The 26771-nt window shown below is 34.0% G+C and overlaps 1 protein-coding gene across 7 annotated transcripts in view; it reads left to right on the plus strand.

Moving 5' to 3' along the window:
* Positions 1-26771, plus strand: part of CLIP-190 (Cytoplasmic linker protein 190) — a 199219-nt gene that overhangs the window by 115667 nt on the left and 56781 nt on the right. For 5 of the 7 annotated variants that reach the window (XM_072544143.1, XM_072544146.1, XM_072544144.1 and 2 more), the window contains 5 exons: positions 7490-7642; positions 8498-8701; positions 10291-10495; positions 12546-12774; positions 23131-23184. In XM_072544143.1, coding sequence (XP_072400244.1) covers positions 7490-7642; positions 8498-8701; positions 10291-10495; positions 12546-12774; positions 23131-23184 — 845 coding nt within the window. The remainder of the gene's footprint in view (positions 1-7489; positions 7643-8497; positions 8702-10290; positions 10496-12545; positions 12775-23130; positions 23185-26771) is intronic. The other 2 variants (XM_072544145.1, XM_072544147.1) reach the window with 2 other exon arrangements.

A 26771-nucleotide genomic window follows, 5' to 3' on the forward strand; every position in this document is an offset into this window, starting at 1 on the left:
GTATGTATTTAAAATTAAACAGCTATATTACATTGTTTATATATTGTTTATAAGTAAAAATGAACGTTTAATCTTTTGAATATTTTATTTATTGCATATTGTCGTCACCAAGTGTATAAAAAGCAGGTGTTATATACCTGTATAAACGAGTGTCATATTGTTATCGTGTAAATATTGTTTCGTGCCCTTATTACATCCGTTAATATCTCGCTTATATTTTCGTTAAATTCTTCCATAATTTAATTCACTTTATGGTAACTGTTTTGAATAATTTTTTGTTTATCTGAACATTTAGTTGTCGGGGCTCGTATTTCCGTATAATGATTAAATCGCATCATTTAGCTAATAGCTTAATACAGTTTTAATGTAGGCGTCCGATTTGATCTACCTACATACAAAAATACAGATGTTTCTATTTTTTATCTGTCATCTTTAAAACAAGTGTAGTAAAGGTGTAATTAATGCAAATAAGTAAAAAAACATCAAGCAAGGTCTTTCTAAGTCCTGATTGTGACTTGTTTATAAAGCACACAAATAATTAGAGTGTGCCAAGTATTATTTTCTTGCGTTGGTTTCATCTACTCTTTTTGAAATTATTTTTAGAAATACATTGAAAACTGTTTAATAGGTTCAAGGAAAATTCGGTATTATATTATTATTTAGCATGCATAAATACATTGTGTTAACTTTATTGTCACAAGATGTCACCACTTTGTAATAACATTGGTTTTTAACATACAGTGAAAAGAAAAAAAAATCGTTGTGTGTAATATTTCTTCGTTTTCGCGTATCTTATTTAACGTTGACAATCATCAGCAATATTTGGACTTTGTTTATCATTAGAGGAGAAAAATACAACTTCCTACGACTTATAATGGAAGAGAAAGTGGAAGGAAGAAGAGGTCCAGGAAGAAGAAAATGCTCCTGGTTGAAGAATGTAAGAGACTGGACAGGCATGGACACACATTCGATACTAAGAACAGCTCAAGATAGAGAGCAATTTGCTATAGTTATAGCCAACCTTTAGTAATGGAGAAGGCACCTTAAGAAGAAGAGTTTATCATCTTTCTGAAAAGTGTTTGCTTATTTACGTCTAATTAGGAAAGCAGTTCCATTATGATCCTGTTTTGTATCATCATCATTCTGGCTTTACAAACCTGCGTGGGTCCCAGCCCCCTCAAGTATTTCTGTCCAGTCGTCCCTATCCATCGCCTTCCATCGCACGTATACCCATATTTCTTATGTCTTCATGGATGTAATTAAGGAACCTTTTTCTGGGTCTTCCTCTTCTTCTCTGACCAATGGGTCTATCAAGGAGCGTTTTTCTACATGCCCTTTCCACCTCAGACGTCCAATCTTAATATGTTTTACGATATCTGGTTCCTGGTATATTCTATAACCTGGTATCATTATTTTGTAGAGTTTTATTTTTGTATTTCTCGATATAATTGAGGATTTAAGAAGGAGATTGAGCCCAAAATGGCATCTGTTGGCCGTGCAAATTCTGCGATTTATCTCTGCAGTAGTATTATTTTCAGTGTTAAGGAGCGCTCCCAGGTATACAAATTCGTTCACTGCTTCAATAACGTCGTTTTCTATAACAAGTGGTCGTAGGATTTGTGGTTTCGTGCTTATTTTCATATAATATTCGTTTTGTTGGTGTTTATTATTAAACCCATTTTTGTAGCTGATTCTTTTAATGCTACATACGCATCTCGTACAGCGTTTTCCGATCTCCCAACAATATTGATATCATCAGCATAGGCAAAGATGTGCACTGATTTATTATATAAGGAGAAAAGAAGAATGGATGAATGACGAGATACTCAATATGATGGAACAACGGAGACAATTTAAAAACAAAGACAGCAATAAATACAGAGAAATAAACTACGAGATCAGGAAGATGATAAAGCAGGCAAAAGAAAAATACTTTGAAGAGAAATGCAAAGAGATCGACGACCTTCAAAATAAATATGATCTGTTTAACCTACACAAGAAAGTTAAAGAACTGGCAGGACGAAAACAAAATCCCACTAGTGCACTTCTGGATAGACACTGGGATGGGACTATTATAACACAGATGGACGAGAAAGTACAAAGTTGGGCAGAATATATCGACGAACTGTTCGATGATGAAAGAGGAGATCTGGAGCACATAGAACTTACGTCAGAAGAAATAGGTCCGTATGTTACTAAAGAAGAAATATTACACGAATTAAAAACTATGAAGAGTAGGAAAAGCCCTGGACCTGACATGCTTCCTTTAGAAATCCTAAAAATTCTAGATGAGAAGCACATTGATGTTTTAGTGAAACTCTTGAACCAAATTTATAGTTCAGCCGTATTACCCAAAGAGTGGTTAACGTTGATTTTTATTTGTCTCCCCAAAAAGAAAAACGCAAGAGAATGCAGCGATTACCGCGCCATTAGCTTGATGTCTCATGTGCTTAAGTTACTTCTAAAAGTCATCCATAACCGAATATATCACCAACTGGACGGACATAGACGTTAATGATACACAATTTGGTTTTTGCAAAGGCCTAGGGCTAAGGGATGCGTATTGTCGCCAAGTCTTTTTAATGCCTACTCCAAAGAGATCCTGAAAAAAGCTCTTGAGGGTGAAACAGCTGGAATAAAGGTAAATGGAGTTCCTATTAACAACATTGGATATGCAGACGACACTGATTTTAGTTGAAAATATTGAAGATCTTCAGAGACTGGTGACCATAATAGCGAAGTATGGAAAAGAGTACGGTCTAACAATGTACGTCAAGAAGACGAAATTTATGAGAATATCGAAAACTCAAAGAAATAACGAGAATCTTCTAATAAACGGAATCAACGTCGAACAAGTGGACAAATATGCATATCTGGGAACAATGATTAACTCCACAAATGATTACATTCAGGAGATCAAAATGAGAATAGAAAAGGCTAGAGCAAATTTCAACAAAATGAGAAGAGTGCTATGTACAAGGGATTTAAAATTGGAACTAAAAGTTAGGTTGGCGAGGTGCTATGTTTTTTCGACTTTGTTTTATGGAATGGAATCTTGGACCTTGAATGCGACATCAATGAAAAAACTGGAATCATTCGAGCTGTGGGTGTATAGAAGAATTATGAAAATATCGTGGACAGAACACGTCACAAACAAAGAGGTTCTGAGAAGGATGAATCAAGAAATAGAAATTTTAAATATAATTAAAACATGAAAATTTTAATATCTCGGACATATTACACGTGGAGAGAAATACACCTTGCTCCAACTGATTATGCAGGGAAAGATCCAAGGAAAAAAAAAGCATAGGGAGGCATAGAATGTCATGGCTGCGCAACCTGAGAGGGTGGTACGGATGTACATCAAATGAACTTTTCAGAGCAGCCGTCTCAAAAGTCCGAATAGCTATGATGATTGCCGATCTCCGCCGCGGAGATGACACTTGAAGAAGAAGATTATATATTGAACCAATGGTTGTGATTTGTGACATACGTATTAATTTTTCCAGAGCCAGATTGAATAGTATACAGGACAGTAGGTCTCTCCGGCGCAGCCCGTTATTTGTTTTAAAAGGTTCAGACAGTTCTCCCTGAATTCGTACTCTACATTCAACTTTTTCAAAAGTTAGTTTTGTTAAATTGACCAACTTATTTGGTATTCCTAGCTCTTTCATTGCTTTGAACATTTCTCTTCTATTTACAGAGTCGTAGGCTGCTTTGTAGTCTATAAATATGTGATGAGTATCAATGCCATATTCCAGTGTTTTTTCTAAAATTTGTTTCAGGGTTGTAATCTGAGGAATTGTCGATTTACCGCCTCTGAAACCAGCCTGGTATTTTCCTACTATCCGTTCTGCATATGGTGCCATACGGTGACATAGTACTGTGGAAAATATTTTATACGCTGCATTTAGAAGCGTAATTTCTCTGTGGTTAGATCATTCAAAGATAGCTTCTTTTTTGTGTATGGTACAAAATATTCCAAGTATCCATTGGGGAGGGATTTCTGTGTCCATATTTCTTTTATAAGCTGCTGTAATGTCATTATGGTATCGTGGCCACCTTCTTTATACAGGGTGTCCCATAATTATTTGGATATTAGCTAATGAGTGATAGCTGACATCAAAATAAAGCGTTTGAGCTTAAATTGCTTAGGCAAAATGTTGCTAGTTTTCGTTCTACAGGGTGATTCATTAATATTTTTTTGATGCGGATGCGGATGAAAATGACCCTGTTGCGCCTAATCTGTCTACCAATGATCTAATAGTTTTATGGTTTGATTGCCTTCTATTGGGATAAAGTTCGAAATAGCGTTGAGCTGCTTTATGAGAACAAAAATTTTTATAGGCATACACACAGATCATATCCGTATTTCTACATTAGAAAATTCACTATGACTTGGCATTTTACCTTTGTCTTAAGTGTTTTATAAAAAATTTAATAACACTTTGACAAATAATGACTCGCAATGCACTTTGACAATTAATAATAAATAAATTCGTAGTTACGTCTTGACGTTGCCATTAAGTTCAAAGCATACCTAGGTACCTGTTTATTTTGCGAAAAATTAAAAACAGACATGCGTATCATTAACAAAATACGTTTATTTCGAAAACGGTGTACTTTTTTGATTTGAAACAAGAATACCTTTTTTGTGTAGAATTGAATGTTATTTCATGTTTTTTTCCTAAAATGTTTATACAGGGCGGACAAAAACATTATGGCCACATTAATGAACTAATGTTATAGTAGGTGGCGCCACCTAGTGTCAATAGTAAAACTAATATCATTTTCATATTAGGCATACTAAATAATAGCAAAATACCAAATTTCACTTAAATCGGTTAAATAGTTTTCAATATATCCCTAAAAATAATATAAAAAAATATTAATTAATCATCCCGTAGAACGAAAACTAGCAACATTTTGCCTAAGCAATTTGAGCTCAAACGCTTTATTTTGATGTCAGCTATCACCCATTAGCTAATGTCCAATTAATTATGGGACACCCTATATAGTTCAGCTGGGAGATTATCTATTCCGGGTGATTTGTTTCAGGCTAGTTTTTTTACCGCATCTTTAACTTCAAGAATCTTTTGTGGTTCCTCTTCCCTATCGTCTGTTCCCTTTACTTCATCTCTTTCGTCTTCCAGATTTTCTCCTTCTTCCTCTATATTAAGTGCCTGGTTAAAGTACTCCACCCATCTATTCAATACATATTTCCTTGTCGCCATTTTGACTTCTGCATTGTCTTGTGATTGCCTTGAATTATTTTCTGTTGATGTTAACTTCACTGTAGAATGCTCTGAATTATTTCTCTCTGTTGAGGTTTTCTATATATTTAAGTTCCTTATTTAAGCGGTTTCGTTATTTTCTTTTATGTATCATCCTTTCGTCTCTTCTCTTTGTCTGGTACTTCTCTGCAGTTGTTCTAGTTAGTCGGGTAATCATCTTTCTAAAGGCTTCATTATTTTCTTTTGTTGCATTTTTGCATCCATCGTCAAACCAATGATGTTTTGTATCTCCGGAATAAAACGTTGGAGATTTTGTTTTTTACGATTGCCCTTCTCGCTTTCCATCGAGTTTCTTGTAAGATTTTAACCAATTTCTTCTCTTTCACCAGCACATCCATTTAGCCAGTTCTCAATAGGGTCTTAATATCCCATGTTCCTATTCGTATCTTATTGATTTTTCATTTGTTTCGATTTTTTTATGCGTTTTCTCTTTCGGCCTTTAAATTCTTGTCACAGCCAATTTCCCTTCTTCATTTTTACGATTTCCTTTATTCTTCATTAGTTTTTCGAAGTATTGCTTGTCTTTGTTATTTGTGTCTCATTTGTACTTTCTATGGGAGATCTCTGACTAAATATTCTAGCTCTATTTTTGATTTCCAGTAATTGATTGTGTTCTTCAATGTTTTCCATTTTCCATTTCTTCTATATCATTGTTTTGAAATTGCTGAATGTCTTTGTCTAGTGCTCTAGTACTCACAGCTACTTGCAGTTATAAGAATATTTGCTTTGGGATGTCTACACTTATGTATATTTTGGTCCCTTTAAAATGTGTGGATCCTTTGAGTATATTTGTGCTTTTGCTCTCACTATTAATTTTTATAATGTAGGTCTGTTTTTAATTTTTCTGACTTACTTTGTCTTATTCTTTCCATTTCTATTTTTTCATCTTCTGCCTTTGTCTGAATTCTAATTTGTATTACTAGGATTTCCTATCTATTGATCTACGCTATCCTGTATGGATCGATTTTGTAATAGATGGAAGTTTTTTAATTCATAAAGTAAAGTGTATCCTTGGTCAGTTTTTTCCATCTATAATGAAAAATTACATAAAATATATTCAAAATAATTATGGAAACAACTATACCACACTTTTACTATAAATCTTAAATAAACAATTTAAAATACAAATATAGATACCAGTTTAAATGATGTAATACTCAAGATATTTCCAGTTGTTTGTACCAGCTTTTATGTATATCGGATACTTCAGAGACCATCGACATCATGATATTCGTGTTCCGCGATTCCAAAAACCTCCGAGTAATGACTTACGATTGATTTTCATTGAAAATAACATAAAACTCCAGTAGAGGATGTCCACCCTGGACACTAGGTACCTTGAGGACTATCGCCGTCATTTATATTCGTATTCAGCCACCTCGGAAACCCCCGAATAATGACTCTCGACTTATTTTGAGTGAAATTAACAAAACTCCACGAAAACGATGTCCACCCTGGACACTAGGTACCTCGGGGACTATCGCCGTCGTGATATTCGTGTTCAGCGACCTCGGAAACCTTTGAAGTAGCAAAATTGAATTAATTTCCTTCGATATTTTCCGAATTTTCCTGACTTTCTTGACACTCTCCCGAATCGAGAAAGTTGCCCAGCAATCCATCATGCTGATGCTGCGAAAAATTGTTAGGTTTAGTGCTTCATTACCTCTCCTATAAGCGATCGAGTGTAAAATGATAGTGTGATTAGACACTTAACAATAATAGTTGATTGTCTTTAGTGGAGACGAAGAAAGCGGTACACCCAATAATCGTTTGGGAAAATATTTTTTTTTACTTGCCAGTTAGTAACTTATAATAGTTTTTATTTCTGATGTCATTGAATCTGTGATGTACAAAACAATGATTTTGTTATCACAGTACTCATACCTTTTATATTATTCGAATAAAAGTAATAAAATGACATTTCATTTCTCACAAAAAAGTAAAATTAGAGGATGCTGTTTGTAAATAATGATTAAACTCTTAGCTATTAACTTTTAACCCCGTAATAAACCGCGACCAAAAGATCTTATGGTACTCTTTTTACTAATTCATGGGTAAAGGCTCATACATTTCTTATAACATAAATATATATACTTTGTTGTATACATTATATTATATGTATTATTTAATAGTAGCAATAACAGATATATTTGTTTAATTTTCTTTTTATTTTATATGTTGTAATTTATAAACAGATTCCAGTACTATTCTGACGGAAGACACTGACAGTTTTATAATTGGTCAAAAAGTTTGGGTTTCTGGGACGAAACCTGGACATATTGCTTTTATTGGTGAAACACAGTTTGCTCCTGGAGAGTGGGCTGGTATCGCATTAGATGAAGCAATTGGTGAGTATTTTATTTGATATCTTTATATTAACTAGTACATAAACTCTCAGGGTTTCAAATTTCTGATAAATACATTTGTGTGTAAATAGATATACAATATCGGTAGTCAAAGATGTGAACTTGTAATATTTAAAATGGAATTGACCGCGATGCTTTCAAATGAGACAGGCATAGGGCATATTTTATATCGGCAACAGCGCCACTATCTTTTTACCAAGGGAATAGATACAATAACTGATCGTAATAAACCATATTTCGAGAATTGGTGGATAATCTCAACACAACATAAAAATTGTAAACCATCATCAATGTCTAAACACGCAATCAGAGAAATATAATGGGACTTTTTCAACCCTTGAATGTTTTTGAGTCAAATTTTAATATCTTTTAATATACTTTTTCATTGTTAATATGAAAAGTGCTTGTTTAATCATCTGTACTTTTCAAACAACCACACCATTTTTTTTAGCGCCTTTTGTGAATATTCCATTCTTTTTCTTTTTTGTAGCCATGTTTAATTGGATCTATTTTGCGTTGCATTTGAGTGTTTTCACTTTTCCCTATTAAATACAGTTTCACAAGTTATTCTTCTTGGTATTGACATCTTTGTTATTTGTCATACAGTGGCCAGTGAATATACTGGCTGCCAAAGGATTCTAAGGTAACTAGGAGGAGTTGTGTGTCTTCGGTAAATCTCCGCTATATTGACTTCTGTTGCTCTATTTTTTGGCAAGAAAACTTGTCCCTTCTACCTTCCCCAGATGCAATTTAAAACATTTCCTGAAAGAATATAGTTTTTTATTAAATTTTTTTATTAGAATATTATTTTTTAATCAATTGTTTTGTTATTTTCAGGTAAAAATGATGGATCTGTTAATGGTATAAGATATTTTCAATGTGAAGCCAAGAAAGGCGTGTTTTCCAGATTAACTCGACTAACAAAAGAACCTTTAGAAGGTGTTAGCTATGCTACTACTCCATCACCCGAAAACGTTATAAGGAATTCGATTTCTCCTACTGGTAGTACTCACGGTCTTCTAAAATCTCCCGTATCTATAAGTAAGTGTAAAATCTTTTGATATGTTAAATGATGTAAATTGATATGTTAAATGATAGAAATTTCTAGAGCGGTTTAAGTTTGTACTTCCTCTGAGGAAGTCATCTTCAGGATTGGGTAGACTAGCGCTTGATATGCGCTGAAGAACATTTCAGTAACGAACTTAACTTTGTTGTAGATAAAGAGAGGTGCCGATAGTGAAGATAATAATATGGTATTTTGTTCAAACACTTTAAGAGCTGTCTTTTTTTATCTCAACAGCTTCTCTTCTTCTCCTTATATCAGGCAAAACACTTCTTGTTTTTGGCACCTGGTCGTAAGACAGTTGTACCAAATCTTTCCTTTTTATTGTTTTCGTTAAACTTCACCAGGAAGTGTCATGATCTTGATATATTCATAAACTATCTTTTGAGGAGTTTAAAGAGTTCCTCTGGCTACACGGGTCAGCTAACAAAAGATAGAGGTTCCAATTTTAGTGTTTTGTATATTCATAGTTAGTCCGAGATGTTTCTTTCGTCTACTACGCGTAAGCAATTGTCATAGATTTTGATTCAATAATGCCCCAAAACTGCGCAAATTTCTTTTCATCCAACTGTATAAACCTAGCATGATAGAGTTGGTAATAGGACTTTCAGTACAACCTGTTCAATTCTACCTCGGACTCTTGTTAGCCCGAATACTCACATGTAATCATCCATGGGTTGTCCGCTTGAGGTCAGGATTGTCCAGCGCTCTACTCTGAGTCCTTTACTTTCTTTTTTTAAGACGGGCTAATGTAACTTTCAGATCTCTTACTGTTGATCTCTGGAAATTTGGATTTAGGAAGTTCTTCAAGCTTAACAACTTTCCACTCAATTTTTTCTTAAAGTCATCTTCTGTCGTATTACAGGACTTTTCTTCGTACATATCCACTTGACCAGTGGTGTTCATCATCAGTGGTGGACTTCATCAATAAGTTTTTTTAAGATATCTTTTATGGATTCTATTTCATTTAGGACATGATTTTGCCATAGTAGTTTTTGAGGATCACTGTCTTTTTTACCACAATATTTTTATAATTTTCTCGTCGAGAGCACTCCCGGTAAATGTGGATCACCTTGCAGTCGGTGTCATTTCAGTTCTCCCTCAAGAAGGTTTCGAGGTTTTCGTTGTGTGATCGTCTGGCTAGTATCAGAGCTTGCTCCTTGATGTTCACGAGCCTTCCTTCTTTAAGCTCCTGATAAGTCTTCTTTTATAGTTCGTGATTTTAAAAGCAAATTAGAGAAATTTATTTTATGACTTTTATGGAAATAATGTTGAATTAGTGTGGTCATGGAGGAGTCAACAGTTCAGACTAAGACAGAATATAAAGACTAGACAGAAGCTTGAAACAAAAAAAACGAAGATGAGTCTTCAGAGTGTGTTAAAAGCTTTTAATATTATGCTGTTCAAAATAGAGCTCTGAGTGATATTAGGTTTTCTATTAATATTAATCATTTTATGCATAATTATTGTCAATCATTATAATAAAACTATAAGTGTTTTATGTAAATTTGTGTAGTTGCTGCATTTCTCCCCAATTAAATCATTAAAGCTCATGTTTATGTTGTAGGTGGATCAAACATAAGTCTTATATCATCGGCTTCCCATGTGATCGATTTTAAAATAGGAGATCGCGTTATTATTAAAAGTAGTCAAGGCTCCAAAGTGGGTACTGTAAGATATATGGGTGCTACTGAATTTGCAGCTGGAGAATGGGTTGGAGTAGAGCTAGATGATCCTAGGGGTAAAAATGATGGTTCTGTTAACGGAAAAAGGTAGGTTTAAAATAAAGTATTGCTAATCCTTCCTTTTACACTATTACCGATAGGACGGAGAATTTTTAGACATACGTCATCACTTAAAGCATACCAAATAAGTTTGGTTTGCTTTCTGCCATGATTTGTCCCTATTTTTGAGTATTTCTATCATGTCAGTGTTCCAGACTTTAATGGGACGTTGTCTTCTATTTTTCCTATTGATTTTGCCTCCCATAATCTCTTTACTTACCATACCTAGTCCAATTATCGTCCATACCTAGTAAATATCTGAACTAGACCATTTTCTTTTGCTGTATTTCGTTTAGCAAAGGTTTAATTTTGAGGCTTTCTCTTATTTCGCCATTTCTGATTTGTCCGTTCTTTTAACATCCACATCCATTTTAATTGTTCTTTGGCTCTCTCCTGCATCTTTTCTTTTAATTGTTTTCTTCTATTATATAAAATATATGTTCATTATTAGATAATATATGTTGTAAGAAACCGTAGCCTCTACGATTATGACGCCCATGGAGTGCGGGTGGTGTAATAGCCAAAGCCGCGAGTTAGCAGACTGTTAAGGGGTTACATAGGTTTTGTATTTTGAAAGTACGGTACTTCCAAGAGTATTTACACTAAATTTGAAGTAAATTCGAGCCATATTACCAGAGTTATAGAGATTTGAATACCGCGCAATCGGTACTTGCGGTAGGCGCGATTTCTCGACAATGAATCGATTGATTTTGCTGAAACTTTGCACAGTTCATCTTTATAATATTATTTTATGACTAAACGAAGGAATTTTCATTCGGTCAATCGGTTTCAAATAATAGACGAAAATTACGTCGAAACAATATTGTAAAGATGAACTCTGCACAGTTTCAGCAAAATCGATTAATTCGTTATTGAGAAATCGTACCTACTGCACGTACCGACCGCGCGGTATTCAAATCTCTATAATTCCGGTAATATTGCTCAAATTTACTTCAAATTTTGTGTAAATACTCTTGAAGTACTATACTTTTATATGGAATAAAATCACAAAGAGAACAATGGGATTAAAAAAAATGAAGGTTGAAGTTTTTAAATATGTTTGAATGAGTTTTCGTCTCTTATTTGTTAGCATTTTTCTGATTCTCATCGTTCTTAAAATATTTTTTTCATATAAATCAAGAACGAGTCGACCGATTGAAAATCCCTTTCTTTAGTCATGAAAAAATACTATAAAGATGAACTGTGCAAAGTTTCAGCAAAATGCAAATGCAAAATCGATCGATACGTTATCGAGAAATCGTGTCTACCGCACGTACCGACTGCGCGGTATTCAAATCTCCGTAACTCCGGTAATATTGCTCGAATTTACATCAAATTTGGTGTGAATACTCTTGAAGTACTATTCTTTTATATGGAACCACAAAGAGAACAATGAGATTGAAAAAAAAATGAAGATTAAAGTGTTTAAATATGTTTGAATGAATTTTCGTCTCTTATTTTTAGCATTTTTCCGATTCTCATCGTAATTAAAACATTTTTTTCATATAAAACAAGAACGAGTCAACCGATTGAAAATCCCTTTCTTTAGTCATGAAAGAATACTATAAAGATGAATGGGCAAAATTTCAGTAAAATCGGTCAATTGTTTCTCGAAAAATCGTGCCTATCACGCGGTAAAACAATTTGGAGAAAAAAGCGTTTAAATTTTATCAACTGATATAACGCGCGGTATTCAAATCTCTATAACTGCAGTAATATTGCTTTAATTTACTTCAAATTTGGTGTGAATACTTTTGAAGTACTATACCTTTATATGGAATAAAAAAATAAATACATTTTTTGAAAATACAAGACCTAGTAACCTGTTAAGTGTATTTACGTTATTTTGGAGACAAAGATTATACCTATAAATATAAATATCAATTAGTTTTAAGAGAGTTATCGTTTGACCTCCAATAAATACACATCTAAATGTCCATCATTATGATTTTCCTGTGAAACCCTAAAATCCATAAGAATCAACTAAGTACATGCTAAAATGTTCATTATTATCATACTGACATTTGTTTTGTTTTAGGTATTTCGAATGTCGTCCAAATTTCGGACTGTTCGCACCCATTACGAAAGTAAGCAAATCTCCTTCAAAAATAAAACCTGGTACTTGCCAAGTACACGGTGCCGGATTACCACCTAGCGGTATAAAGCGCATGAATTCTAAAGAATCTTTAATGTCGAGTATGTCAACTACCAGTGCTGCATCTAACGCCAGAAGGGTAAGACTCGGATTGGCATCGTTAAGTCCAAAGGTAGGCTCAGTGTTGAAGAGATCACATAAAAATCATGACAAATTTTTAGTTCTAATATATAAATGATGAATGTTTCGTAAATTTAGATATACATAATACTAAATATAATGGGCAAAAATCATTTTTCTGTGCGAATTTTTATTTTGCAAGCAAAGTTGTGGATCGAAATCAAATCGATCGTTTGTTCCACTAATCAACATCTAAAAAGATCAAAAACAAACTGGAAGTCAAGAAAAATTTTCACCGGAGAATCTCTGACAATCCGAGATCAAATTCATCAAGTAATCCGAACACCTCTATCGTAAAGCTTTCATTACCTCTTCATTTCAAGCTGTTAAAGCATTTCGGACGTTTAGGAGAAGTACGATCGTCCACTTCTGGCCAGCCCCACCCTATGCAACTGATTGATTGGTTATCCGTATTGGTTTTTCTTTTTGTAATTTATTTAGTGAATTGTGTCAGATCTTTAAAGTCTTCTCTAAGCATTTTTGTGAAAATAAGCTTTTTTCTTTCTACACCGAACTATGACTGAAAACCAATCTTCAGGTACATAAACGTTTGGTAAGTAAGAGTGTCCGCTTACCATAAACTTGTGGTATTTCGATACTGTTATTTTCACTTTGAACTAACTGTAACAAGGCCAAGGCAAATTTTCAGTTTCTATATTGGCCGGTGCAGTTGCCACTGTGTTGCATGTTATAATACAACATGTTTTGAATTTGCTGCACGTAATTCTATGTGCTTTGTGACACAGGCATTGTGTCACATAAGTTTAACTTACCAGTACTTTCTTGTTGAGAATCAGAAGGTACCCACTCATCTCCTGAGTAAGCGAAAATACTAGGCTCATCTCTCACATTACTTGAAACTGTCGTCATCCATTATATTGAAAAATCCCAACCGCATAATACTTAATAACTGCCTTTGGAATGAAGGAATAATGGTGTAAGTCTGACTTGCACCACTATTCCCCCTACTACTACAGAGATTTTGTTTGACTGTCAAGTTTGTGCTGCTATCTGTGAGCAAATAGAAGAGGTATGACTTGCACCACTGTTGCTTCTGTTAGATTTTAATATGGAAATTTTGAATATGCACTTATCTCTATTGTATAAAAAAAGTGACTTACACCACTTTTCCTTTCACCGCCTCAATTGTAGAATGCACAGATTTAAGTAATAATCTGAATTTTAGTTCGAAAATCGTGCATTTCTACGTTGGTTAAATTTAAATAATATAATCTCCATTTTTTGGAACTGCGTATTAAGCGCGATAATAATTTGGCATGATTTTTATATTTTTTATATAAATTTTAAAAGTTTCAACACGAACCAACCTATGTGTGAGCATGTAAAGTTTGATTTATATTTTTTTCAATAAATATTCCAAATTCAATTTTAAGCTTCGATAGTATAATGCATTATGATTCTCATTTAAAAACTTATTGAGTTGACTTTTATTTGTTTCCTAAAAGATTAATTATTATATAGTGAAATTATATTTTGGTCCAAGATTGTTTTTTATGCCCCCAGCAATATAATGATAATTTTAATAAGGATGTACAGTCAATCTTTGCTGACTAATTCAAAATAAAAAACTGTTAGACAGTGCGAATTAATATGAACGCATTACGTTTTCCACAATTTTCTTGTTTTAGCAGTCTACTAATCCGAACAACAATTTTTAAAACATCGTAGTATAAATACAAGGGCGGTCCAATAAGTATTTAGCCTTACCGCCCGATGCTAATGCTGCCAAAAAAGGGGAAATGTTTAATCATACCCGACGAAACTTCATTCTACTTGGTAGCAATTTGCTGTAGATGGTGCAACAACTCACCGCGCATGCGCGGACGCTACGTTGCTACACTGGCTGTCGGATGATAACAAAGGCGTAGCCCGCTATGTTCAAGTGGGGATTCGTTAAGACTTCTCTTATCAATCTATGTATGTTAAGCGGGCGCCAGGCAGATTTGCTGCACGACCCACGCTTACTGTAGACCACAACTCCAAACGTTCCATGGTATATGGAACGGGAAATGAAACAATACTTCACTTATAAACTATAATATTAATAATTAAGTAAAAGAAAATAAATGTCGCCTCTAAATAAATATGAAATAATTAATAGTAAAAATAAACTGAATAAATTTATAACCACTTCACAACCACTGGGATAACCTACACAGTAGCTAATTGCGCAGAAGTAAATAGGGCTCCTAGACTTCAAGAATAAGCGTCGCGTGAGCTCAAGCGTAAACGCTGTAAAACGTAAGCAATAAAGCGAACCAAAAACGCTGTAGGTACTACTAACGATGTAATATACTCAGGATGAATCCTATGAATAAATTTACATGTAGCTGATAAACGACGGAACTGACGTCACATGACTATAAATAAGCAAAAATATTGATTAAAATATGACCATGTGCTAGCCTTTGTTAACAAGGGATTACATATCATCCATTCTATCTGTTTCGCTGTTTGGAATTCAGGAAAATGGCCATCTGATTGGTGTACCTCAATTTATATCCCGCTACACAAAAAAATTAACTACTACCAGATGCGAAAACTACCGCACACTGTCACTAAATACACATGCTAGTTAAATCTTGTTGCATATAATCAAAAACAGATTAAAAACCTATCTACATTACCAAATACCTCAGGAACAAGCGGTGTTTGTAAAGGGTAAAGGTAGACGGGCACAAATCCTGAAGCTGAGACAACTCATTGAAAAGTCTAGAGAATTTCAAGTACCTATGATTATATGCTTCGTTGACTATCAAAAGCCATTTGATGGTGTATGCTGGATAAATATGTGGTCCATTTTAATAGAAATGGGCACACCAATGCACCTGGTGACACTTGTTAAAAATCTGTACCAGTCCATTATAGCAACAGTACGACTAGATCAGAAGTTCTGAAACCAATTCAAGACCGAGATAGGTATTAGACAAGGATGCGTGTTGTCACCTGACTTATTTAACATGTATGGTGAACATGTTATGAGGATGGCTTTAGATGGATGGGCCGGTGGAATAACAGTGGCTGGTAGGAAAATCTTCAATTTAAGATTCGCTGATGATACTATACTTATAACAGCAAATGGGCAAGAAATATTTAATCTCCTGCGAAGAGTTGAGTACGAAAGCAATAAAGTTGGTCTGAAAATCAATAAAGCTAACACAAAAATAATGGTGGTCGACAGATTCCACACTATTCAATTGACTAACATGTTACAGGAATACCAGATAGTGGACAGTTTTGTCTATCTCTGGTCTAGTATAACTAACGATGGTAACCGTGAAGCAGAAATCCTAACTAAAGTTTGGAAAGACAGATCTATCCCTCAAAATATCAAGATGAGACTGAATGCTCTGGTATTCTCAATATTTCTATACTGGGCAGAGACTTGTACTCTTGGACTCCAAACAATTGATGCGGTGCTGGAGAAGAATGCTGCGCATACCTTGGACAGCTCATAGGACAAACGTTTCCATTCTAAACCAACTCGAGATTAAAAAAAGGCTATCCACAATATTCTGCAATTTTTCGGTCTCGTGGTTCGCAGAGGTGACGATAGTTTGAAGAGATTAATTATTTCTGGAAACGTTCCGGGGAGAAGATCAAGAGGACGATCACCAACTAGGTGGTCCGACTAAATTAAGAATTCAGTAATGGGGAAACGACATCAGCGAGAGAAAGAGAGAGAGAGAGAAAGAGAGAGGGAGAGAAAGAGAAAGAGAGATGTGCTAACATATGGCCAGGAGGGTTTTAAAGGGGTACAAATACCAATATATCCACTCTTCTACTTCCCATAGTATTTAACATCAATAAATATTGGCGATACCCCTATCAATTATTTTGTTTAAGGTCTATAAACTGCAATAAAAAAAATAACTCTCAAAAGACCACTATTACACAAAATATGCTCGGAGAGCGACAATACACTTACGGCCGGTTTCCGAAACGTTATTCAAATCTCCAATCATGTAATCAAGTATCAAATGTTAACAAGCGACAGGTTTCCGAAACGAAAATTATGGTAAAATTACGTGATCACCGATTATAGATTATTTGACATACGATTTTACATGGAAACAGTAGAATCGATTGTAATTGTTTATTATTTCTGTACGAATTGTTCTTTATCTTGCTCTAAATTAAGAAAGTAATGTTGCTGTTTCACTTTACCATCATTCCTGTTTATGTGTAATCTGCATTCTGAAAATCAACAAACAAACATAACCTAACTAACTAATAATTTTGTGTCGTTCGTTAATGTTTACCAATTTGTCATTTATCATCTTTAATTCTTAAAATGAACCTTTGTAACAATATTTTTGGGTTCTTTCTAAACAACAGCTTTTTATAAAATACCTTAGGTTTATATATCTTACAACGTAACCAAAGATTTTATTTTATTTACTTACAACCATTGGTACATAACCAAAGATTATAAGATTAATCGTCCAAAAATCTCAGATTACCTGACAAGCTAGTATGACAGAAGTTTGACATAGATAAAACGATAATTAGCGTTTCGGAAACCCAAAATACTTCTGACAGGCTGTTAATCATCGATTATTTGCTTGTTAGATTAGTTAATGTGTGTTATGTGATTGAAGTTTGATCGATGTTTCTGCAACTCAAAATGCATTTAATCGACTGTTAACAGTAGATTACCTAATTTTGATAATGATCAGCCTTTCGGAAACCGACTGTTAATGCTGTACATCAGAAGATATAGTACACATACCTGATGTGGTATTCCTTCAAGATGACTTCAGAAATCATTGCAGTCTGCACGTGGAATGGTGTCTTGTTCTGTATAAAACAATATGAACTTTGCAACTACACAAAATATGCCTACAATAACACTCCAATATGCCCAAGTTGTATAACCATAAGTTCAGGCCGATATTCCCAACGAGGGTGATCTATCTAAAACCAAGTGGTTGTTAACCTATGTTCAACTTAAGACCAAATTCCAGAAACGACTGTGAGGATGAAGTACCGGGAGAATCGTTGACAAGCCTTGCCAGATTCAATTGCTGCCACCAAAAATACCAAGAAAATTTGGTGGTACGCAATATAGAATTTAATCACTCCAAATTTCTATCAATTACACAGAGTAGTTCAAAGTACCTAAGTTCTATACCAAACTAATTAACAAATCTACTCACATTCGACGTATCTCTAGACAATAGGACCAAGTTACAAAACCAGTAACCTAACAACGTGAGTGGAAGTCTTCCAAAGCCAAGAAATATGTCCAAAACTTAATTACTTTAAAAAAACATTATATGGGAGAAATTGGGGCAATAATCTGTTTGCTACAACAAGATTACTGGCTTTTGCATATTATAGGAGAGTGGAGCAATCTTATTAACATAATTTTTTTTGTCATTGTATTTAGACAGTTGAATTTTTAAATCGTATTAATGGATGCAACAATCTTTCACACACATTTTTTATACGATTTTTTAATACGTAATAGTGATGGGAGGACCTGGTTCGTTTCGGTGACCCGGGTCTTCCAGGTCATTCATTAAAATGAGCCGTTCATAAAGATCCGTTCATATGAACGACTGATTAAATTTGTTGTGTAAAGGTCAAGTGTGTAGAGTTTAATATTGATATGTTTACGAATCTTTCTGAGAGTATATGAATTAATGATAATGCAGGACCCATTCATAGAGATTCTTTCATTGGAACGACTTTAATTATATTGTTGTTTACGTGTAGAATTCGATATTGTTACTATAAATTTAAGAATGAAATATAGTTTAAGGCTGACATTAAGATTTGTATTTCTCCAATCATCTTCAGAAATCATTAAAATATAAAAAAAATACTTGAAAAAATTAAGTAAAATTACAAATTCCATATTGTTATGTTCATGAATGAATGATAATGCAACATTTAAAATGGATTTTATTTCCTATAAATTTATAAATAGAACAGACTACGGGACTATTGACTCGACAATTCGAATGTATATAATTTTACAGTTTGGCAGCGTAAGGGTTTCGCTGTTCTGGGAAACTGAAATCAGCGTTTGAACGATCCTTTGCGGTTCGCGGTTCATGCATTAATTTGACCAAGCAACGTGTCGCGATCACACAGTTCGTTTCGTAAACACTAGACAGCGTCATTCATAGGCATGATTCATAGGGTCATTCGAACGATAGGGTCACAGAATGTGATTGTATCGATCACGGGTCTTCGAAACGATCAGATCTTTGTGAACGGATCGTTCGTGACCTTCTCATCACTAATACGTAACCTTCGTTTATGACATTTATAAATTCAACAATTATTTTACCAAAAGAATTATCGACAGGTAAAAGTTTTTGTTTAGACGTTCTTGGAAAGCTGGGTTTGACTGTACAAAATGTCAAAGTCGAGACATACTCTTAAAGTTTATAGAATAGAAGTCAAACTCAATTATACAGCTATTTAAAAATAGCGCAAATTGTTTAATAATTACGTGGCCCAACAAAGAAATAGACTTCCTACTAATAAGTCCCTAAGTATTATTTAAATAATAAACAATATTAGTGCTTTTGGAATTCTGTTTGTCCTTTATGTTAGAAAGTATTCTGTTCATTTTGTTACATTTCATAATAAAATTTTGGACTTCTGAGGACTTATGGTAATATTTTTAACCCTTACATTTGAAGTCCATTGTATAAATATACTCAGAGCCTTTTGTATTATATCTCTGGTTCTTCTTCTGCTGGTGCCTATCCTCTATGGATGTTGGCTACCACAATGGCCCATCGTATTTTATTAGCAGCTGTTCGAAATAGGTCTGTGGTGGTCATACCTGTCCACTGTCTCAAATTCTTAAGCCAGGATATTCGGCGGCATCCTGGTCCTCTATTTCCTTCCATTTTCCCTTTTAATATCAATAGTAGGATTCTATATTTATTTTCATTTCTCACTATATGTCCGAAGTATGCTAACTTTCTTTCTTTCATGGATTTCAAGACTTCAGGTTCTTTTTGTAAACGTTGCATTACTGCGTCGTTAGTTATATGATGGACATATGATATTCTGAGCATGCGACGATAGCACCACATCTCGAAAGACTGCAACCGTCTGCAAGACGCATCAGTGAGTGTCCATGCCTCTGCTCCATACATAAGAACGGAAAACACATAACAATTAAGGATTTTGAGTCGGAGATGTAAGTTCAAGGTTAAATTGCAGGGAACTTTCTTCATCTGTTGAAAGGCACTCCTTGCCTTTTCGATCCTACATTTAATCTCGTATGAGTGATCCGAGCTGTCTGTGATGTTGCATCCTAGGTATGTTATTTTTTCTGTTCTATCCAATACCTCATTGTCTGCCATAAACTTCTGCATCTGTATCTCTGGTTGCGCCATTAAATTTACTCTCGGCTAAGATGACCAGATCATCCGCATGGCCAGGACATGGTGTCATTCCGAAGAGCCTCCTAGATAACATCAAGCAGCTTGTTATTGGCAAATTGGTTTCCAAGGCCACGAAAAAGTGGAACTGCTCGCGACGCCGACATCCAGATTTTTGGGAGAGACTCCAGTTTATCATGTCACCTATAGCTGTAAAACCCTATGAGTGAATTTTTACCTTAGACGGAGTGGGAGCCACATAGATTTAGTCATAAATAATACTGAAAAATTAAATATATATATATATATATATATATATATATATATATATATATATATATATATATATATACCCGGTATTTTAGGCGTCACGCCCTTCCGGTAGGGATCTATGGATGAGTATCACCGAGACGCAAGCCCTTATCCCTTGCCGTACTACTCCACCATAGGCCGATCAGACACCAGCATATTCTAGTCTAAGCCGCAGATTCATCTAGAATTTTAAACTGCTGCTTTAGACTTTTTGTTTTTCTGTACACCGAGCTGGAAACCGAACCCACGTCCACTGAACCACTCGCAGTGAAGCGAATAGAAGCCGGCCGCCCAGCCCGCTTGGCTATCTGACCGACTGTTCGGAATTACTGTTACTGAAAAATTAAATTACTGTTACTGAAAAATTAAATACTGTTGCCAAAAAAACTTCCGTTTTTTATGTTAGGTCATGTAATTATCGAAACATATTGGTAAAATTCATATTGTGTTTTATGTGAATAGTGTGTTTTGCATTAACAATTTTTTGTTTGTTTTTGCTTTGTTTGAGAATGTTGTTTGAACATTTTTTTAACGTTATGATTTGTTTTTTTTTTAATATTATTTTTTTGAATTTTTCACGCATGTGTTGGTAGTTTTGCTTCTTTTATAGCTACATTATTTTTTAACCTATTATCGTTTTGGAATTGAAGTGAGCTAATTTGAATGGCTTTTTATAAAAGGACTCTTGTGATCATTTCGAAACTTTTGGGAAACCAAGAAAAACTACACTGCGCCACAAATCTACATTTTTAAAAGTTTCTTTAAAAGCTACTTGCTTAGTTTTCCGAAAAACTTTTAAAATTTGAAATACGAAAATAGGTACAATTTGATATTTCAGTAAGACATTTATTTTATTATGTGGCGATTTAATGTACAGCTGGTTCCTAAAAAAACTGATACGACTCTTAGTAAGATTTGATCATTTTGAGCAGTGTATTTGATTTTTCTGACATCATATTATATTTATTATGACAGACAAATAGTAAAGTAAACAAACAAACAATTGATTACGTATGTTAATTCATAAATTGTAATAATTATTAAGGTCTAAATTTTTATATTAAGTATTTTGAATTCCTGCATTTTATAAAGAGTATATAAATGATAGTTTTTACATAAAATAGGGTTGTTGTTATTATTTTTATTATTATAAGGAATAAAACAAACGACTTAACTCAACAATATATTAAAGTAAGAATTGTAATCGAATTAGAAGATAACTGAGCACTATCAGATGCAACAAAACATTTTAACTTAAGCAGAACCACAATTTTTCTATTAATAAAAAATGGAGGGAACAAGAAACTCTCGAAAGAAAGCGAGGATCTGGAAGACCAAAACTATACCAAATTTAGGTATGTAAAAATAAAATTAATATTTTGTAATATCTTCATCACCATTGTCCAACAGCTCGTAGTCTTCGGTCCATCTGCGTGAAAGGAACTATGAAATTGTCTTCTTCAGAGAACTCTTCTCAAGCCTGTTATATACCGTCCCACAGCTCTTCAGTATTTTGAGGTATAAAATTTTATTTTATAATAACCCCCCACACATTCTCGATTGGGTTTAAATCTGGCCTGTAGCTGAGCCATGGTAAGGTTTCGATGTTGTTATTCTGGAGCCACTGGTTTATTATATTTGCAGTGTGAACAGGACAATTATCTTGTTAAAGGATAAAATTATTTTCTGGATACAACTGTTCTACACTGGGAACATGATGTTTTCTAGAATATTCAGATAAGTCTGCCCAACAAACCTGCCATCAATACGCCATACCATTTCCATTCCTCAAGATGAAATCCATCCTCATACATTGGTTCTAAAATGAACAGCTGCTCGATATCTATCAACATATAGAGAATTAAATTATTATTATCTGGTTATACACCCCAATTTTGCTCTTTTTAGAAGATTGAAAATTTTTCCCATCTGTAAATGTTACCCTGTCCCAAAAATTTTGATTTTGTAGTTGATGGCTTAAAGCAAATATGTCTTGATTGCTTCTGTTGTGGTGTAAGAGCTTGTTTTTTTTGCTGCAGTTGGGTACCTAAGACGCGAGGCTTTAATTCTGTGCCAAGTTGTTGTCTTTCTTTCCAGAAACTGTGACATAATTCTTGCAGTTTTCGTATCTTCAAAAGGATTCTCTTCTAATCTCTCCAAAAGCGTACGATCTTCATGAGCGGTAGATATTGTTGGTCTTCCAGAACCTTGCTTTCTTTCGAGAGTTTCTTGTTCTCTCCATCTTTTATTAATATTAAAAACTGTTGTTCTGTTTACGTTAAAATGGTTCGCTACGACAGATAGTGACCAATCATCTTCTAATTTCGTTACAATTGTTGCTTTTAGTACTTTGCTAGCATGTGGAACCATTTTTTGAGGTTATCTGGACAATTTTAAGATTTGGCAGTGACACTGACAGTATGAAAATAATAAGTATTTATCCTTCAAAATACACTGCTCAGTTTTCTACAAAATACGCTTTAAGAGTCTTATCAGTTTTTTTTAGGAACCAACTATAAACGTTAATAAATATTCGAATTTGTCAAAATCGTGACAATAGCCCTTGCATATTAAAGCGATTTATTTGTTAAATATTAAGAACTTCCAAAACGATAATAAGTGTGCTGTTTTTATACTAATAACATAAAGTCTGTATTTACCAGAAAACTACACCTAAGACGAGCAGTACCCCGATTCCAACAAGGACAGCTCTACAGGTAACAACTTATTAACTGACGATGAAGTTACTGTCCGACAACAATAGCTTAATATATTACCGTTACCAGTTTCTATTAACTATTACCACGGGTTTGGTTTAAGAGATAATGCTTTTTAATCCGAATAAAGTTTATTTATTTGTTATCATTGAAATAAAATATACTTACATTGTTGTTAATTTATTTCCCTTTTTATTCAATATTGAATTATAATTATTAATAAATGGACTGACTGTGTTTTATTTATTTATTTATTTTTGGTACCATACGAAAATTCGTTAGTCTTAATAATCCCTACCTGTGTTAATTCATGGTCGAACTCTTGACAATTATTACTTTATTACTTCTTGTAGCAACGTTAAACTAATCCTACTGACTGCGCCAATTTCTTAATTTTCGCAGTCACTAATTACGTACTTCATTTTTTTAAAGAACTTTATTTGTTATGAATAAATGCACAAATATGTTATTTTCTTGAAATTAGTACAAAAAAATGTACTTTTACTTTACTTTGTTACTTGCTCTAGCAATTTTAAACGAATTATACTGTTTGCGCCAATGTCTTAATTAGCGCAGTCACTACTTACGTACTTCATTTTTTTAAGAAATAACTTTACTTGTTATAAATAAATGCCATATAAAATATAGTACAAATAGGTTATTTTCTTGAAATTAGTACAAAAAAGTGTACTTTTACTTTACTTTGTTACTTCTTCTAGCAACGTTAAACGAATCCTACTGACTGCGCGAATTTCAGTCACTAATTACTTATTTTTTTTAAGAACTTTATTTGTTATAAATAAATGCAATATAAAATATAGTACAAATATGTTATTTTCTTGAAATTAGTACAAAAAAGTGTACTTTTACTTTACTTTGTTAGTTGTTTAGCAACGTTAAACATTATTGGCGCAGTGACTAATTATTTAATTGATATTTTAAAATAGAACTTTTATTTGCCTGAAATGACTACAAAAGAGTGACTGCAAAAAATATTTTAAAAATACCTAATACTCTAATTTATAATCTAGCTATAAAATACAACGTTAACAGTTCTTATGACCGTTTGCTAACCGTCTGTCAGATCTTCTAAGTGTCAGCGATTTGTGTGGGAATGGGATGATGCAATCTGGATTCGGTAAAGGTTACCATTTTCACATATAACATCTCCCCTTATTAATAAGAAGTCGAAGAGTCAAAGAAATTTTGGTTTGAAGATGGAGTTCTACTACAAATAAGATATTAACTTTTGATTATGAAATTATGTTAACCTGTAACTGCTGATGGGTGTGAGACTCATTCTGAAACGGGTAGCTAAGGATGATCAGTCATTTAGGTAAAAGTAGTTTATAAACAAATCGTTTTTTAAGGTTCATTTATATTTTGTCTTTCACGAGAACAGGCATTCTTGGGATCAAATGCACATTTACCGTTAGTGTAATTTCTTTGTCACGATTTTTACTTTTTTTTAATTATTATAATATATAATCAACGGAGTGTACTACAATCCCTTAGGGTAAGTTGAAAAGATAATGTTAAATTGACCAATAGGATCATTCCGTGGTTTCGATGATAATGCTCATGATTCTCTTTCTTGATTTCAGTCAACTGGTTCTTGGTGGTTTTTTTAACATAGTAAAATGGATGTCTTTCATCGAAAGTTTGTCTAACCTCTCCACATATTGGGCAGCGATCTGCGTTATTCTGGGGATGCAAAATCATTTGCCCAGTACAGTAGAGGCCAAGGCGTCCGTTTCATAGAGCCTGTGGTCGTTCAACATGTTCCGTTTAATGCAAAGGGTGATTGGTTTGACGTATCAAGATCTATTCCATACAGGACAGGTATATTACTCTACAGAGAATCACAATGTTTAGGCTGTTGACTTCAAGACTTTTGAATTTGCATTCCATTTACTAGTTGCAGCTTTTCGAAGGGGGTTGTTTCTCATCGTAAATTTTTGTTTTGTGTTTTGACATTGATATTTATATATTAGTGAGAGGTCTATCATGTCTCCAAGATATTTAGATCTGTCGATATATTCCAGGTGTTGTCCTTCTTCTTCTTGCAGTACCGTCTCCTATCGGAGGTTGGCTACCATCACAGCAATCTTTACTTTGTTGGCTGCAGCTCTGAACAACTGTATTGAACTGCACCCATACCACTCCCTTAAATTTCGCAACCAGGAAATCCTCCTACGTCCTAGACTTTGTCCATTCCAGGATAAATTTATAAAATATACATGGACAACGTTTTCTATGAAAGGAAAATACTACGCAGAATAATGAAGTTTAAAGAAATGGTTAATGGTAGAGATGTAATATCTTTCATGAAAATAGGTAGGCTTAGATGTGCTGGATATGTGGTAAAAATTACCCACCCAGACGAACACTATTAGCGGCACCAGTAGGAAATAGGAGTAGAGGTAGACCGAGACTGAGATGGAGGGTGTTATGGACGAGAACACCAGGAAGATCGGCGTAGCCAACTGGCAACGGTTGGCGATGAACAGAAACGACTGGCGAAATAAACTGGGGAAGGTTGAGGCTCAACCAGGGCTGTAGCAACACTGATGATGAAAGCCTTATTTGTGCCAAATGATTGTTGAGACGTGAATTGTATTTTATAAATTGTGTAAAGTGTATTTTATTTAGATTCATTGTTTGGTCTGTGTCGCAGTGTTTGCACACATACTTTCGTCACAATTTTTAAATCTGATAAATTTACCGGCAATTGTTAAATATATTGAGCAGCCATTTTCATCTTTGACCCGAAGTACTTTATTTGTTCTTTTAGGATTTTATTCAGGTAATCTTTCATTCTCATGGTGTCTGTTGCTTTTAAAGCTCTTCGATGTTGAAGGAATTCCCAACAAGCGTCTTTCCTATTTTGGCAGTTTACTTACTTTTTGGTTCGTTACACACTTTATTTACCTTTTTGCGTGCGGTCGTTTGTTGATCATATTACAGTCCTACTTATTGCTATGGGTCATATCTATGTTACTTAGTATCTCATTTCGTCGTTTTGTCTTAATTAAAGCGCTGTGTATCTGCTGTAATGTTTTACCTATCTCCACATTGATGTTATAGAATGCTGGTACTGAATTTCGCTGTTTTTATTGACATTCTTCTAAATATTTAATATCTTGAATGCGTAATGGGTTAATAATTAACCACAATTTGTGTTGAAAATTTTGAAGTTTTGGCTTCGGAAATCACTCTCAAAATTCGATTTATTTTTCAATATTATTTGTATACAATCCAGTACACGCTACTTTTAGTAGCGTGTACTGATATATCAGTATATCTATACTGATAGCTACTTTTAGTAACTAATACATAAAAATATTAGAATTTCTCCTTTAAGACATAAGTACAAAACATTAACTAAAGGTTAAGATAGAATTTTTTATGGTTTGGTTCGTTCAAGTAAACATTCACGCATGTGCTGGGAGACGATTATACATCACGATAAAGAGACACGATTTTTAATTGGAAATAAGAGTACCGCCGGCTGTTCTGATTGGAGGTTTACTCCATGTGGACTGATTAACCACTTAAAAACTATCGGATACATGCGAAAATCTTTA

The sequence above is a fragment of the Diabrotica undecimpunctata genome, chromosome 9, assembly GCF_040954645.1.
Source record: "Diabrotica undecimpunctata isolate CICGRU chromosome 9, icDiaUnde3, whole genome shotgun sequence".
NCBI lineage: Eukaryota > Metazoa > Arthropoda > Insecta > Coleoptera > Chrysomelidae > Diabrotica > Diabrotica undecimpunctata.